Raw genomic sequence first — 18,518 nt, forward strand, 5'->3', positions numbered from 1 at the left:
TCATAGATAAATCTTTTACAAAGTTCTGAAAATTTGTAATCTCCCAAATTGTCCGTGGTAACTTATTGAAAATTTTTGGTCCTATTACAGAATTACATCTTTGGCTTCCATCGAATCTGCGAAATGGTACATTAAGATGTCTTTCAGTTAGTTGTCTGGTTTCATGTTAGTGACTTATGTAGTTTTTATCTTTAATTTTATACCAGAATACACAACTGGAGTATAGATATAAGGATCTGATATTAAGTATTTTGGTATCATACAAGAGCGAGGTGGGGTACAACCTGTCTTTTTTATAGATTATTTTGATAATATAATTTTGAGCAGTTTTTAAGGATTCAAGAGCATTATTGTAGAGTCCACCCCAGGTCACTAAACCATAGCATATCAGAGATTCCACAAATGATTGGTACAACATTATTAAAGTTTTTTTATCCAATATATTTCTAATAAGGAAAAATTTATGAATTAAGATTTTGAGTTTAGATGTTAAGTTTTGAATGTGTGGTGTCCATTTTAATTTTTTGTCTATTATTATACCTAGATGTTTAGTGTTTTCTACTTCTTTTATAATAAAGTTTTGTTGTTCATCAATAACTATTTCCTTAAAATTTGGCCGATTTGCATCTGTTAGATATTTAGGGACAATTTATACTTGTTAAACCAGATCTTTACCTTCCTCATGCCATTTATGAGTTTCGTTCTTACAAGAGTCCAAGTAACATCCTTAAAAAGTCACCTGGACAGATCTATTTGCTTAAAAAATTGGTTTATTTTTATATACATATGTACTTATTTCAACAATGTTAACTCCAATCAATGTAAGGATTTTATTCTCTTTAAAGTCCGCCCTGCATGAATCTCTAAATTTAATATTTCTAAGGATCCTGATGGCATATCTGAATAAGAAATACCCTTGAACCTAGAGGACTCAGTCCCCAGTTCAGAATCCCATATCGCATGAAGGAATGGAAATTGGCATAATATAAAGTTAAAAGAGCTGCTTTATACCACAATGCTGTGAAAGAAATTTTAATGCATGCATACCAACAGGTTTTTAATTTATTGCAAAGAATATCTACGTGAGAATTCCATTGTAGATCATGGTCAAAAGTAATGCCCAATAGTTTAGAACTGCTTGATGAAAGTAACTCCGTTTGTGTATCTTTAAATGAAATAACAGAATTTACTGCCTGCCTACTTCCTGAAAAAGCAATAAAACGAGTTTTATCCTTATTGAGGAATAACTTGTTTTTTTCAGACCATAAAATTATGCTATTATACACTGTTTCAGTCAATGCTACAATTGTCTCCAAGTGCTTACCTTCAATCCAGATATTTGCATAAGATATGACTTTTATGTTAGGTGCAAAGTTTAATAATTCATATTTTGTAAAGAAGTAAGAAGACTAGACAACCGATTTCTACCTCGATATATATTAACATTTTCTTTATATTGGGAATTAGAAGTTCCTGAAAATGGAGAGTTACAGCACTTGATGATGTGACTTTAGATGGTGACTTTATAGGTACAATCCTGTGTGACCTCTCCAAGGCCTTCGATTTTATATCCCGTCAAATTTTACTTTCAGTTAAGGTACTCTAGATTTAAGGGGCTCAACAAACTTTCTCTGGAGGCAATAAATCTATGCTGTTAACAGTCAAACATGGGGTTCCATTGGGGTTGACATTTCTAGCTAACGAATTGATGAATTGTCTCAAATTTACTTGTGGTTCAACATGATTAAATTGGGTTTGAATACTAGTAAAACTTTTTGACGATAGGCTTACATTCGTCCCTCATATAGTGGCCGTTTCCTTAAGACTATTGGGGTTTATTATTCGGAACTGCAGGGTTTTAGGCAATTCATTTTCTTTGATAATGCTCTATTTTTCTTTGGTTCGATCCTAGCTCGAATATGGGTCCTCTGGTTTGGTATCCATCTTATGAATGCTCCCTTAAATACACTCAAAGGCGCTTTTTGAAATATCTTATTTTTAGAGAGCGTGGTGCTTATCCATTCAGAGATTCTAATCACAATCATCCGTTCTCCCGGTTCAATCTAGAAGCTCTAGTTTTGAGGAGAGAGACTCACTCTGTAGCATTCTTGTGGAAATTGTTCAACGGTCATATAGACTCTCCAACTCTTCCTGGTCACATTTCTTTACAGGTACCGCGCCCTTTCTCCAGAACAAACGTTAATTTTGCTCTTGATCGTCCCAAAACTAACATTAAAGATCAAGATCCTATTTTTATCATGTACAAAAACAACAAGTTTGCTTCCACTTATCTCCTTCTGTTTTGTATGTTCCTTTTTTTAAAAATATTGCTCCGAATTTTATTTTACTTTGTGTTACATTTTGTAATTTGGTTTCAACTCTGGCCCTCTTAAATAATTTAATATAGAGTTTAGTTTTATTTTTTTTTTGTTATTTTTTAGTATTTTCCATTTTCCTATAATCGGGCTCTGGCCTGTTAGAAAAATAAAGATAAATAAGTAAAACTGAGAAAATGGTTTTAGTTTAAAAGAGATTAATGTGGAATATGGAGCAAGTGAGTTCAGTGCATAGTCTGCAGGACTTTTGGTGGTGTATTTTAATAAGAACATTAGTATTTGATGTATATTTGGACCAAATACCATATACTTCTTAAGGAGTATTATGTGATTAGAGCTTCTTGTTGACTGTTTCGCATTGTGACTCTTCAATACTTGCTTGGGGACATATTCCTCAAGCAAGAAGAATTTTAAAACCCCTTAACGGGTCTACATTTTAGGGCTGATTTTTATGGGTCTCAATATACTGACACTGCTTTCACTTTATATATTACGGTGTTTAATAGATTATATACACATATAAACTTGAATCAATACCATACTTAAAGTGAATATCATAATTATAACACTTGACTTTAAAATGACATCAGGTTAAGCTATGTAAGATTAAACAGGTCATGTATCAACGTAAACCATTTTGTATCAATGTAAACCAAAATTTTTTAATAAACTACTTAGTAAAGCGAGAGATATGAGTGAAAAACCCATTTGGCAACTGTATAAAAAATATTTATTGATAAATACTTTCTATAGTTTTAAAGAATACCTGTGCTAATAGTTTTTAAAATTATGGTAGAGGTGTGGCACTGTAATGTCGACTCAATCTTCCTTTAACTGTATTGTGTGTAGTGTTTAACTGTATGTTTTGCATCTCTATTTTTACATTTATATTCTAATGAAATCCTGCAGGATCGGCAATCTGAGGCCAAATTCAGTGTTGCTCATTTAAATCTTCGCTCCATAAAAACCGGTTTCGATGAATTTCTAAATTATGCCAGTGAATATGACTTTGATATTTTGGGAGTTACAGAGACTTGGCTTACACCAGATGATGATAGCTTGATTTTTAACATACCTAATTATAATTTTATAAGGAAATATCGGAATGGGCGGGGTGGCGGGGTTGGTATTTATGCAAAGAAAGTCATTAAGTTCTCTTTAGTAACATTTCCCCATATAACTGATGAGTTTGAGTATTTAAGTATAAGGTTTATTGCAAATAAAAGAAATATTTTATTAGTAAATATGTATAGGCCACCCTCTTCGAGCATGCCTACATTTCTTGAACTTGTTGAAGAAATTTTTACTATATCTGTTCCATGCTATGATAGTATAATTTTTATGGGGGACTTAAATATAGATTTACTTAGACCAACTGCAGCAACTCAAAACTTTAAGTATCTTTTGGAAGTATTCGATCTTCGGCAACTGATTAATAACCCTACTAGAATCAACAATCGGTCTAATACCCTTATTGACGTCATTGTAGCTAGCAGTAACATCGAGTGTCTTAGCTCTCAATCTACCTGTATATCGGAGTCCATATCTGATCATAATCTAGTTCAAGCGATTTTAAACTTACCAAAATCTAAATTATGTAAAAAAGTTGTTAGGTCCAGGGACTACAATAGTATTAACATGACTTCATTTGGGGAGGAGGCCCAGCAGCTACAGTGGCATAATATTTATTATATTTGTGACATTAATCAAAAAGTGTCATTACTTAGCAATAATATTTCCTATTTAATAAATAAATACGCTCCGTTTAAAACAAGACTATATAAGGATAGACCATTTACGCCGTGGATCACGAGTAATATTAAACATCTAATTAAATTAAGAGACAAAGCTCGGAAAAAATATACTCGACAAAAAACTCTCGTGAATTTGTCATATTACAGGCAATTAAAGAATTATACTAAACACGCAATTAATCGCGAAAAAATTACTTTTTTCAAGCAAATGTCTATAGAAAAGGGTAAAGAATTTTGGAACAAAGCAAAAAAACTTAATTTTACTAAAAAAAAAAGATTGACCCTATTCCTGAAAATCTCAATTTACCCGAGGACTTAAATAATTTTTTTTCGAACACCGTGGGCCCTACTAATTCAACATCAATAGAAAAACTTAACTTTTATAATTCAAATACATTTAGTCACTTTGAGACGGAATTTAATATAAGTCTTATAACTGAAAATAAAACTGTCGATATTATAAATAAAATAGGGTCAAATGCAATAGATGGTGATGGAATTTCCATTAGAGATCTTAAACTATGTCTTCCTTTTTGTCTTAAGCCATTGGTCAATATTTTAAATTCCTGCATCTTAGAAAACCAATTCCCCGATGATTGGAAAAAAGCGATACTCATTCCCTTACCAAAAATACCTTGTCCAACAGATTACAAAGACATTAGGCCAATAAGTATTCTGCCTGTCATTTCAAAAATCTTAGAACGTCACGTATATAACGAAATAGCTGACTATGTTTATAATTTAAAAATTATTCCTGATTGCCAGTCAGGATTTCGTAAATCTTATAGTACTATAACAAGTCTTATCAGTATTGTTAATGATATCAGGTTTAAAGAGGATTCAAAGGAAATAACTTGCCTAACTCTTTTAGATCTAAGTAAAGCATTCGATACCATAGATCACCAAATGCTTTTGGCAAAACTGCACTATTATGGTTTTTCGGCAAATGCCATAAATTTTTTTAGCTCTTATCTTAAAGATCGGTTACATTGTGTCCGAACGGTGAATGATGGTGAATTTAAATTTTCAAGATTTTTGTCATTTAAAAAAGGAGTGCCTCAGGGTTCCATATTAGGCCCCTTACTTTTCTCTTTATATGTTGCTGATATGAATCAGTGCATCGAAAATTCTAAGCTGCACCAATTTGCTGACGACTCCCAAATTTATAATTCTTTTAAAATATCAGACGTTCAGGTGGCACAGAATAAAACTAACGCCGACTTAAATCAGATTGCTTTGTTTGCTGAAAACCATAGCCTCAAAATAAATGCTTCAAAGTCATGTGCAATGTTTTTTTCACATAATAAAAGTCATCTTCTAGATTGCATGGAAAATTTTAAAATTAATATTAATGGAACAGCTATACCAACCGTTGCGGAAAAACGTAATCTAGGGGTTATATTCGATTCAAATCTCAGCTTTGCCTCCCACATTAAGAACAAAATTAAAATTGCTTACGGTCGTTTAAAAAACTTATATCAATACAAAAATCAGTTACCATCAAACACCAAATATTTGCTTTGCAATTCGCTTGTACTGTCTTTGGTGGATTATGCGGACATTGTGTATGGCGACTCACTGACCGTATCTCTGTCAAGGACGGTGCAGAAACTGCAAAATAGTTGTATGCGTTTTTCCTTTAATATATCGTATAGAGACCACATTACTCCTTATCTAAATTCACATTTTATATTAAATATGAGAAATAGAAGAAAGTGTCATATGTATAATTTAATTTACAAAATAATTAAATCAGGTCAGCCGCCATATTTAAGAGACTTATTTTTTCACCATGATTATATACACAATATAAGAAATCCAAACTTAATTAGAATTCCATTTCATCGAACATCAGGTTTTAAAAAATCATTCCAGTATGTAGGCATTCATATGTGGAACAAGTTACCGGATTACATTAAAAATAGTTCACCAAAGAAATTTATTGCATATGTTAAAGAAATCCTTCTTAATTCTCAACTAACATAGGCATTTTAACAAATTCACACCACCAAATTTTTATTAAAAATATAATTTAATTATTTTTATTTAATTGCAACCATATTATTTTTGAGTTCTTACTTTTTAAATCAACACTGGTCTTGTTGATCTTGCAGGCATAAAAATAAAATTTTAAATGGTTCATTTTGGAATATCTATTCATTTTTGCGTCGTGTTGCCCTGGTTTTCCAGCCTCGGCTCTTGTTTTTTGCCGCCCTTCCTCCTCTCTGTCTATTGCACAGATGGTACCTATATTAATGTATATGATATAGTAAATTATTACACTATATTTTTTTTTGTTTTTAGCTTTTATATGTTTTTAGGGTTTAATGACTTATTTTCTTAATAATTATAATTGGGAAAGTCTTTATTCTTCTTTTAGTTGTAATTAGGTTAGTATGTTTTAACGGTCTGAGCAGCACATGCGCGCTAGCTCGTGTATGTGTTATCGGTTGTTTTTATAATCGCAGTTCAGTCCGCATTACTCTTAGCATTGTGTAAATTCTTGTAATAAAAAAATGTAATTTTCTATGTACAATGTTTAAGTGGTAATAAAAGTCTTTTGAATTTGAATTTTGAATTTGAATATTCTAGGCTTGGTATCTACTTTAACATTTATTGACGTGGTGACAGGAATTCTTCTAAATTTTATTACTATAAATAAATCTGTATCAGTACAAACGTAATTCTGGGTAAAGGATTTGGATAATTAGAGCCGTTTTATATGAAGATTTTAATAGGGAAAAATTGCCATAAAAAATTCCTCTTTTAGTACAATAAACCACCAAATATCTGTAACATTCAAATTAAAACTAGATTACCTTAAGCAATAATCATCCAATAACGTTATTCAAGGCTCTCACAGCCAAATCCAATAATCTACTTACACAGCTACGGCTTCTCGCATCCCTCTTGCACCTTATAGATCATAACAAACCCTTCTGTAAAGAGTTAAGGGTGTACAAACTATTCCAAAAAAATGTGCTTTTGCAACTTATTTTCTTTTATAAACGCGACGTTTCTCACGTCCTACTTTACCTCAGGAAAATCTGGTGGAGCGGAAACATCATATGCTGGCCAGATCGTTGCGGAGCGGACATAACGACAAGGATGCCAAACCGAACGCTGCCGTACGGGACATTTTAAATAAGATCGTTTCTTACCCGCCCACCCAACAATTGTCGAACGAAGAACAGGATTACGTGTGGAAATTTAGGTAAGAATTTAATAGAGTGTTTTATCCCTATATTAATCTTTTCAAGTATTTATATGTAACTGATACTGCTTAAGAAAAACTACTAATTACAAACAATAACTACTAAATATCATAACAAGATAAAAAGTAAAATCATATGTATACAGGGTGTCCAAGATAAGGATCCTAAGCATGGGGATCTCGGTACCTGTTGGAGATACAGCTTCGGTTAAATTAGGAAAAAGTTGTGCACTTTGAAGCGTATTTACATGCCGTTGAGAAACTTCAAAAATCTCCATGGCCTGCTGAGATATTTGGAAAAAACGGAAATTTGCCAATATCGATTTTATTTTTTCCTAGCTTTATTTTAAAAGATATCAAAAAACTATTTTTTTACACTTTCTCATTGACACTTTTGATGTAGTACGTGATGGCGCTTTTAAATTTTATATCCGACGTTTCGTTTTCGAGAAACCATCATCAACTTTATTTTTTTATGTGGCGCGAAAAGAAAGTACACCCTGTATCTGATTCCATTTTCTATTATAAATTCAATGATGTATCACATGTCACATTTTTTTTGTTAGTTGAAAGGAAAAATGCAAATTTTCTATTTTTTTAGCATATTTTTTAAGTAAGTTTTGGAAACAAATGCTTTGACGTATGTAAATACCTGTTACCGAGTCTGTCACATTTTTCTTAATATCTATTTAGAGAGTGATGAAGCTAAATGAAGCATTGATTTGCATTGTACATTGTACTACTTATAAATAAAAAAATGTAACCAGTAATAGACAAATGTTTTATGATTTTTCTAACGATATGCAACAAATAATGAATACATTTTAAAAATAACGAAAAAAGCAAATAAATTAACGCATTTTATAAATTTAATTTAAAACAGGTGTTCAAACAGGTTTCCGTTATTTTTTAGACATAAGTATGATCTTCTTACAGTAGCTGTTAAAACATCACGCAATATCTCTGGCGTAATACTTTGAAAAGCGGCCGTCACACATTCTCGTAACTCCTGCTCAGTTCCAAAAGAATGTTGATACTCGGTTTTTAATAAATCCCCAAAGGAAGAAGTCCAAAGGGGTTAAGTCCGGAGATCGCGCTGGCCAAGACACTTCACTGGAGGTTCCAATCCACTTTTCAGGAAAACGCTGCGAAAGGTACTGTCGAACTTGCCCAGAATTATGTGCAGGAGCCCCGTCTTGTTGAAACCAACAGCTATTGACTTGTGCCAGAGGTAAATCATCTAAGCAGTCTTCTAAATCATTTTGCAATAAATTAAGATATCTTTCTGCTGTTAATGAATAATAGTAAATAAATGGACCTAGTATTTTGGTTCCTAAAATTATACACCGCATATTAAACCCAAAACGTTGTTGATGTCTAGATATTTTCTTAACACGCGGATTTTGTTGGACCCAGTAATGACTATTGGCGGTTAAAGATACCATTATTAGTGACCATACTTTGGTCGGACCATATTATTTTTGATGGAAAATTAAAATCCTCTTCACAGGCACGTGTATACCACTCACAAAAATGCCGACGTTGTTCGAAATCCCCAGGTTTAAGTCCTTGGCAAATTCTAAATTTGTAGGGGTGATATCTGTTTTTACGTAAAATAAACTGAGCTGTAGATTTGGCCACTCCTACATTTTTTTCAATTTGCCTGGTTGATATCTCGGGGTTTTCAATAACTGCTTGTAAAACATTATTTTGAGTTTCTTCAAGAGATTCCTTTTTTCGACATAAAACAGGCTTTTTAAACGAACCATATTCTTTTAAATTTCGAGCCAACTCTAAGAAAATGGATTTACATGGTTGCTTTCTATCTGGAAATTTATTAAGATACTTTGCTGCTGTATTTACAGTATTTTTGTCGCACAAAATGTAGCACGACAGCATGTCAAACTTCTCTTCATGACTATAATGATCACCAGGCATATTTGAAGATAATAACTCAATTTTAGCAATAATAACGACAACAGTAAATAATAATAACAATAATTACTCAACAAACAACACCTCGACAATCACGGTAACAACAACGGCAATTAATATTTAATAAAAAATATGTGACAGGGTAAAAGGTATTTACGTCAAAGTGTCAAAGCATTTGTTTCCAAAGCCTACTTAATAATATGTTTAAAAAAAAAGAAAAATTATATTTTTCCTTTTAACTAACAAAAAAAATGTGACATGTAATAATACATCGTTGAATTTGTAATAAAAAATGGAATCGGATACAGGGTGTACTTTCTTTTCGCGCCATATAAAAAAATAAAGTTGATGGAGAAACCACGGAAACGAAACCAGAGAAAAACAAACCACGTGTGGTGGTTTTTTTTGGTGGTTCAGGTGGTTTGTTTTTCTCTGGTTATAAGGCCGACCATATTCCCACAGAAAATGCCTTTCGGTATGTTTGTGGCTATATTATGAAAAGAGCACTTGAAGTTCATATTAACTGTGATACCTGCACCAATTTCGGCAAAATGTGTGATGAAATTGATATAAATAGATTATTTCTTCATTTTAAGGCTTATAATTCCAGTATATGTAATTTTGGTGGCTTACAATCTCCGCCAGAAGGGTTTATTTCATAATATATATTTAAATTAAAGGAAATATTCAATTGTAATTTTGAGAAAATGTGCATAAACCAGGGAATAACTAACAATTTATTTAACATAATGAAAACTATTAATTATGAATACCTTTGTGCACATTTTCCAAAAACCTTTATCTTAAAATTTTTTATGGTTGAAAATAGGTTGAAAATATTGAAAATATTTTACACCATTAAATATAATAATAGGGTCTTAAAAACAAATAAAGATAAAAATGTTTGAAAACTAAAAATTTTGCGGAATGTATAAATGTACCTAGGTTTAATTTAATTATTGCCAATGTATTTTTGTGTTTCATTATACAATGAGCCAATATTATTTCCTCAAAAAATGAAAGTTTTTTTAGAAGATTTTTTGTTATTTAGTAATTTTTATAGTTGGCACTATACCGGGTGACACAGGAAAAAGGGAACACGCAATAACTTTTTTATTTTTCAAGATAAACAAATGAAATTTGGTATGTTAATAGAATGGTTATAAAGGCATATTTTGACGTATTCAATTGTTTTTTTATCACTTCCGGTTGAACCGAAAATGACAAGAACTTTCTTATTTTAAATGGGACACCCAGTATATTTTTTCATACATTTGTTTATCTTGAAAAATAAAAAAGTTGTTGCGTGTTCCCTTTTTCCTGTGTCACCCGGTATAGTTTAGGTAACTTCACTATACCAACAGTAAAATAATGTAATAGTTTTCATTTCAAATTCCCAATAAAATTTTTAATCTATTAATTGTCGTATTTCTCTCCGTGTACGGAACTATTAAATTGCCAAAACGATTTTTCTCCGTTACTTTATATGTAGCGCTAGTCATTTAAGCCCGCTCAAGGGCACCAAAATTGGACCCCAGAAAATCAACGGTAAATGCGGGTTTTGTCGCTTCTCGGTGGTTTGTTTTTCTCTGACGAAACGTCGGATATAAAATTTAAAAGCGCCATCACGTACTACTTCAAAAATGTCAATGAGAAAGTGTCAATAGTTTTTTGATATCTTTTAAAATAAAGCCAGGAAAAAATAAAATCGATATTGGCAAATTTCCGTTTTTTCCAAATATCTCAGCAGACCATTGAAATTTTTGAAGTTTCTCAACGGCATGTAAATACGCTTCAAAGTGCACAACTTTTTCCTAATTTAACCGAAGCTGTATCTCCAACAGGTACCGAGATCCCCATGCTTAGGATTCTTATCTTGGACACCCTGTATATTAATATTTTGCATATATATCAGCAAAATGACGTTATAGCATTATGTAATGGTTAGCATTCGTAGTCATGGCCAACTCAGCGAAAAATGCACTTTCCCATTTTTTGACATAAAAATAAAATATTTTTATAAAGTCTCATACCTCATTTCAAAGGGCCAACATAAGAAAAAAAGATGATCATAGTATCTCACAATCAAAACGTCAAAAATAAAAACGGAATGCAGGGATGCATTGTTGTTAAAAAGTTGTCCTAATAATCTCCTATAGTTTCCAATTACCCATATTCAATTTAGGCCATAATATATCTATCCACATAAACAGACCAAGCTCTTAAACTGTATTCACCGATCCAGAAAACTCAAATATACTTTCAGGTTTTACTTGAGTACCCAAAAGAAAGCCTTAACGAAATTTTTAAAGTGTGTTAACTGGAAACACCACAATGAGGTGCGTCAGGCTTTACACCTGATGGACATTTGGGTGCCCATGGACGTGGAAGATGCCTTGGAGCTTCTGAGTCCAAATTTCAATCACCCGGCAGTGCGTAGATATGCGATAATAAGACTACAACAGGCGCCAGACGATGAAATTCTACTGTACCTTTTGCAGTTGGTGCAAGCGTTGAAATATGAGAATTTTTCCGCGATTCAAGAAGGTATAGAGGAAGTTACAGTAGAAGAATGACTAGTTTAAACCCGTCGTTTTTTGTAGCTTATGAACGATTGATTTCGGGTCACGAGGTTTTTCCTCTGATGGAAGATACCACCGGCCACTTTTTGGAAAAGAAAGACTCTAAAGATAGTAACTCCACTATAACTTGCGAATCGCCACTGCAAAGGTCGTCCAGTTATAACCAGGCCGACCATTTGGCTTCTTCGATTGTAAATAGTGTCGTTGAGGTGGATACGAGGGGTTCACAGGTTTGTTTCGTTTATTCGAGCATTTTTGTTTTTGTTTATCGCTCTTTTTAGCCTTCTAGTTTGCCGGCTCTTACCCAATGTACAGAATCTGGTAATACCGATACTTTACAGAGTAATATGTGTGAGGAGGAGGAAATAAGCGATTTGGCCTCTTTTCTCATTTACAGGGCCTGTAAGAATTTCACTTTGGCCAATTATTTTTACTGGTATCTCTTGCTGGAGTGTGAGGACCAAGAAGGAACAATAAAACAAGATGTAAGTGTAGGATTGTTTATTATATTTGTCCTTAACGGTTTTTTTTTAGGAAGAAGTAAGAAATATGTACCTGACAGTAATGCGAACGTTTTTACAAGCTTTAGCAAAGGGTACAGATTCCATGCAGAAAAAACGGACGATTTTAAGCAAACAGGAAAAATTCATCGCTAAACTGGTGCAGCTAATAAAAGCGGTATCCAAGGAGAACGCTTACAGGGTCAAAAAGGTTCAAAAGTTAAAAGAGTTACTCTCGGATCCGGATGCTTTTAAATATAATTTTGCCAAGTTTGAACCGATACCGTTTCCCTTGGATCCAGAGGTAGGCATCTTTTTACTAATTATAATATGTATGTAAACTACAAGATCAGAGGTTCATCACAATTTAATGTTATTTCAAATTATACAGTGCGAGTCTGTAACTTGGAATAAATTCGATAATAAATAAATGGGGGCGTGTTCGGAAAAACGCTCGGACATGTCAATTGAGATTGTAAGTTGCGGTTTTTTTACAATAAAAAGTTTTTATACAGGGTGTGCCATGTAGGCGGGGCTAATACCAACTTTCTTATTTTAAATGAGACACCCTATATGTTATTATATTTTTGGATTCTCCACAAAATTCAAAACATTTTGATGTATCACATGCCATACCTTTATTCGGTTGTTTTTAAGATACAGGGCGTTAAAGAAAACGTATTTCATAAACTTAAAGAGGGTTCTTTCAAATCTTTTTCTCTAACAAGTGTTCAAAATGTAAACCGTTTCCTATTTGGCAACGCCCTAAACGTACCACAAAATCATTTTGCATGTTTCTTATGCATTCTGGAGAAATGTTTCGACACTATTGCCTCATTCTAGTTTTCAACTCCTCTTTTATTTGCCGGCTTGGTCACATAAACTTTGGATTTCAAATATCCCCATAGGAAAAAATCCAGCGGAGTCAAATCGGGCGATCTTGGTGGCTTAGTGGCCACCAAAAGGTCCTCTCCTGCCAATCCATCTGCCTGGAAAAATAGTATCTAGATAGTTTCGAACAGGTCATATCAGCATCTATTGGATCAGGGAATAGAGCAGCTAGATTTGGAACTAGTTCTTCTTGTAAAAACTGTAAGTACCTTGCTCCATTTAAATTTTCTTAAAAAAAAATTGGGCCTATGACCAGTGGCGTGCAGTGGCATTAAGAGTAGGGTAGACACTAGGCAATAAGGTAGCATAATTTTTTTTAATGTACTTACCATTAGAAAATCGTCGAGAAGAATCGTTTTCTTGATGAAGTGGAACATTGTCTTTATTTACACAAATTTATTTAAAAATGTCTGACTAACTGAGAAACAGAAACAATAATTTTGTATAAATTAGTTCAATACGATGATTTTTCACCAAAAATGCATTGATAACATCACCATAAAAAGTCGACTTACGTTTTAAATCTAGCAAGAGTTGTTTCTCCAAGGAAATTATTAATAAACTGCTAAGCCGTTCTTGTCATTGAGTATTACGTAAATACCAGTGGCGGCTGCTCCGTTAGGTCATTGGGTCAATGACCCCCCCAATAAAAAATAAAAAAATAAAGAAAATAAAAAAAATAAAACAATTAAAATTAAATTAGAACTCACATAATTGCACGTCTTACAATCATTTATTAAGCGTGCTTTTAACCTTTTTATGCGTGCCGAGTAAACGCACCTCGCGCGACGCCCAAATACTCACCGCGGACCTGCAACGCTAAATTCCAAATCGGGCTGATGCCCATCGATGACCCCAATATGTTAAATGCATACGTTTCAGCTGAACTCGGGCCATGCCGGCAAGTGTAGCCCGAAGTCGGCCGAAGATCTCACGCGCTGGGTCAACAGCCAAGCCGCGGAGCTCGGTTTATTAATCGTTTAACGGCGATATTGACGGTTCAATTTGTGCAATATTTTCGCAATTTAAGAGTATTATTTAGTAATTTTTCTTTTTGTTTGTTTTTATCGTGTATTTTTTGTTTTGACAGTGTTTTTTTTGAGTTTAATTTTAATTATTTTTTACCAAGTGAGGCAGTATGTCCGCGGTGCAAAGAATTAAAGAACTTAAAATTAAAAATGAACTAAATTTCGACAAACGTTTAGAGTTAAAAGAAATGGGTCGCCCATTACCAGATCTAAAAATTAAGCAGACTAGCAAGGATAAAGATAAAGAGGTTCATCGCAATTTTCGCCGGTCTATGTATGATTTGGCTGACTGGATTTGTGGGTGCGAAATAAGTAATGCATTTTACTGTTTTGTATGCCTTATTTTTTCGAATGACTTTTTATGGTGTAAAAACGGTGTTCAAGACTTAAAGCATCTAAAAGAGAAAATTAAAAAACATGTTTTATCCGCAGACCACATGAAAAGTGCCGTAGATTATGCTACAATCGGTAGTGTTGATATTCGGTCTCAGTTAGACAGTGCTTACCGACAATCCGTAAGAGTTTTTAACGAAAATGTATCAAAAAATCGATATATTTTAAATAAAATAATAGACTGTGTCAAGTTTTGTGGGGCATTTGAGCTGGCTTTAAGAGGACACGACGAGACAGAATCGTCTGATAATCCAGGAATATTTCGTGGACTAATAAACTTCGTATCAGAGCTGGATCCTATATTTAAAGAATACGTAGACAAGGCGACGGTTTTTAAAGGTACATCTAAGACTGTGCAAAATGAATTACTTGATTCAATGTTATCGGTGGCTCAAGAACAAATTAAAATGGAAATTCGGTCAGCTAAATATATTGCAGTTCAAGTGGATGAAACCACTGATAGCTCCAATAAAACGCAAATGACTTTTATATTGCGTTATATATTATCTGGCGTTGTTCACGAAAGGTTTTTAAAATTTATTGTGCCTCCAGGAACCACAGCTGAACATTTGGCAGAGGTAATTTTTAAAGAGTTAGAAACTTTAGAAATAAATAAAACACCGGAAAAATTAATTGCACAAAGTTACGACGGAGCATCTACTATGAGTGGACCATTGGGTGGCGTGCAGAAAAAAATAAAAGAACGTTATCCTGCTGCTAATTTTATTCATTGCTATGCCCACCAACTAAACTTAATATTGCAAAAAGCTTCTAGTCAGAATAAAAATGTTAAAATCTTTTTTGCTAATTTACAAGGGTTTTCCACGTTTTTTAGTCGATCCCCGAAGCGTACAGCAGTTCTTGACGAATTTGTTAAAGTTCGTTTACCTAGAGCGGTGCCGACAGGGTGGTATTTTAACACGCGTTATGTGGAAACGGTATTTTTATACCAGGTTGATATTCTGGATGCCCTAGAGAAGATAATTGAGATTGAACAAGATTATAATACAATAAATCAGGCAATTGGATTAAAGACATTTTTGCAAAGTGTAAATTTTCTGTATTGGTTAAACTTTTTTCACTTAATAATGCCGCATTGTGAAATTCTATTTAATCAACTCCAAAAACGCGGTATTGATGTTATATTAGTAAAAAGTTACATAGACTCATTTAAAACTTCTATTCAAAATGTACGAGATAAAATAATAAATGAAATGCAAAATGAATCTTCCACGCCTAGTGGCCCAAGTGCCAAAAGACCAAGAAGAAATGAAGATTGTAATCGGCAAGCAGCTTTAGAAGTTTGTGATATTATAACTTCTGAAATTAAACACCGGTTTAGTTTTAGTGACCATTTAGTAATTGCACAATTATTTTTCAGTGACCAATTTAAGCAGTATGCAAGTAACTTTCCCGAAGATATGTTAAAATTGGTAAAACAAAATTTTCCGACTGTAAATTATTTAAAACTTAAAACTGAACTGAAAGTTATTTATGAACGGGATGATTTTGGTAATTGTTCTGGGGCTGTACCAATGCTTCAATTATTTATAAATAACAATCTCAGAGCAACTTTTTCGGAAACAGTTAAATTATTGTTGATACTGTGTACGTTACCAATGACAACTGTAGAAAGCGAGCGATGTTTTTCAACGTTAAAAAGAGTAAAGACATTTTTACGTAATACTATGGGACAAGAACGGCTATCAGTCTTAGCCATGTTAAGCATAGAAAAATCATTTATAAATAGTATTAATAATTTTAATGAACGTGTAATAAACCATTTTGCCAATGTTAAAGACCGAAGGATTGATTTAAAATATAAAACTGTATAATAAAATAAACGTATGTCTATTACTTCTATTAGAAAGGCTTAATTTTCATATTTTAAAAGAGCGTATGCTACTTTCAAAAGCTTTATAAAAAAACTGCCGACTCAATTTTTTTGACCTCCCTATGAATCTAACCACGAGCCGCCACTGGTAAATACGTGTGGATGCGTTTTAATCCAGAGACTGAACATTCTGTAGATGCCGAGCTAGCGGGTATTATTACGATTAATTTTGCTAATTTGATTATTTGAGGGAACACTTCGCACATTTTTTTTTCCTGGCAAAAACGTATGACTTCATAAGCATTCATGTCTTTGAATTCTGATGATGAATACAAACAATTAAGCTCATTTTTCAATCTCTCAAAATCAAACTTTTGTCCGTATTTCAATTTTAATCCATTGAATATTTCATCTGGAAATTTATTTCTACAAGTTTCGAAACAATCAGAATCCAAAAGACGGAAAAAATCTAATAGTCTAATTTCCCTGTAGCGACCATCAATTTCGCTTTTGATGTTGTCAACTATTTCGCTGAAAATTCGCCTGTAATGCGTTTTCACCATCCATATTTCGTTTTCTTCGAGGTTCGCCATAAGCATTCGTACATTTACTATATATTTTTTCGAATTCTATGAAGGAATTTTCCAAAAATGCTTTGCAACTCTCAATTTTTTTAATACAAAAGCCAATATCAGATAGTTTCGACTGTATTGTATTATACAGTACATCCGTCTGAACAAATATTTCATTGAAAATTTCCAAAAAATAATTGAATTCAAAATCTTCTAGTGTAAATAAACACATTCTAGCTGCCGAAAGATTCTCTCCATCCCAGTTTGATTGATTTTCAAGCATATCATTAAATAGGTTTTTCAAATTAAAAAGTTCACCGAAAATTACGTTTACAGTTCTGGAATTATAGGCCCATCGACTCTGTACTAAACGTGGTAATTTTTTAGAACAAAATCAATTATAAAAATTAAAACGTTTGGTACTCGTGTGGAAAAATGTGCCCACATTTTTAATTGTTCCAAAAAAGTGTTTGGTTTTCACTACTTTCTCGCAGGATTTCGACAAAACTAAATTTAAAATATGAGCACTGCACCATACGTATATCGCGTCAGGACAAATTTCCCGCACTTTTTGCTGAACCCCATTTTTACTAGACGATAAAACAGCGGCTCCATCGTAAGTTTGAGCTACTAGTTTATCAGTACATTTATAGTCATTCAAGATATCCGTAATTATTTTGGTTAGCGCTTCTGCAGTTCGATTTTCACTTACGTCGATAAATCCCATAAATCAATCAATTATGTCATTTGAGTCTGTAAAATATCTAAAAATTACACAAAGTTGTTCTTTGCCTATCTGGTGTCTCATCAATCATAATAGTCACGACCTCTGTTTGGTTCAACTCATGTCGTATTTTTTCCTTGAGTACAAAAGCTATTGAAGAGATTAAATCGTTTTGTATTCGATTAGAAAATCCTGAAAAAACATTTCTCTTTTCACTTTCATTGCATGCATGTAAATGATCTTCAAGAATCCATCATATTTAGCTAGAAGTTGTATGCATTCTATAAAGTTGCCCCTGTTGGACGATTCAGTATTTTCTGTATGTCCGCGGAATGGCAGTTCCTGCTTTCCCAAAAAGCAAGTTATGTCAATAAGTCTACGCATTAGGTTACGATTTCTATCCACTTTAGAATTATGCCGCTCTATTTCTTCTTTAAATTGACGAGAAAGGCTCACTTCTATCCTATTTTGTCCAAAGTTACATAAACAAAAGGCAGATTTTAGATGATTTTCGGATTGATCATGTCTTTTTGCAGCATTTGAGAAATTATTCAGGTCTGCGTAACCGGCATTAGTCTACACTGAAAAAATGATTGTAAATTTACTTTTTAAGTTTACAGAAATTTCAGTAGTGTTACAATAATTATTCAGTAAAATTAAAATATTTTATAATAAACCAAGTATTTACTAAAATTTCTAAAAAACTTGTGTAAATTTAAATCACTTTGTGAAACTTATAAGCAATATTACATTAG

The 18,518-nt window shown here is 32.9% G+C and overlaps 1 protein-coding gene across 4 annotated transcripts in view; it reads left to right on the plus strand.

Moving 5' to 3' along the window:
• LOC126734032 (phosphatidylinositol 3-kinase catalytic subunit type 3) overlaps positions 1-18,518 on the plus strand; it is a 35,962-nt gene that overhangs the window by 6,582 nt on the left and 10,862 nt on the right. For all 4 annotated transcript variants that reach the window (XM_050437545.1, XM_050437548.1, XM_050437547.1 and 1 more), the window contains 5 exons: positions 7,132-7,304; positions 11,506-11,786; positions 11,843-12,051; positions 12,103-12,306; positions 12,356-12,625. In XM_050437545.1, the coding sequence (XP_050293502.1) occupies positions 7,132-7,304; positions 11,506-11,786; positions 11,843-12,051; positions 12,103-12,306; positions 12,356-12,625 (1,137 nt within the window). The remainder of the gene's footprint in view (positions 1-7,131; positions 7,305-11,505; positions 11,787-11,842; positions 12,052-12,102; positions 12,307-12,355; positions 12,626-18,518) is intronic.

This window comes from Anthonomus grandis, chromosome 3 (assembly GCF_022605725.1).
Source record: "Anthonomus grandis grandis chromosome 3, icAntGran1.3, whole genome shotgun sequence".
Lineage (NCBI taxonomy): Eukaryota > Metazoa > Arthropoda > Insecta > Coleoptera > Curculionidae > Anthonomus > Anthonomus grandis.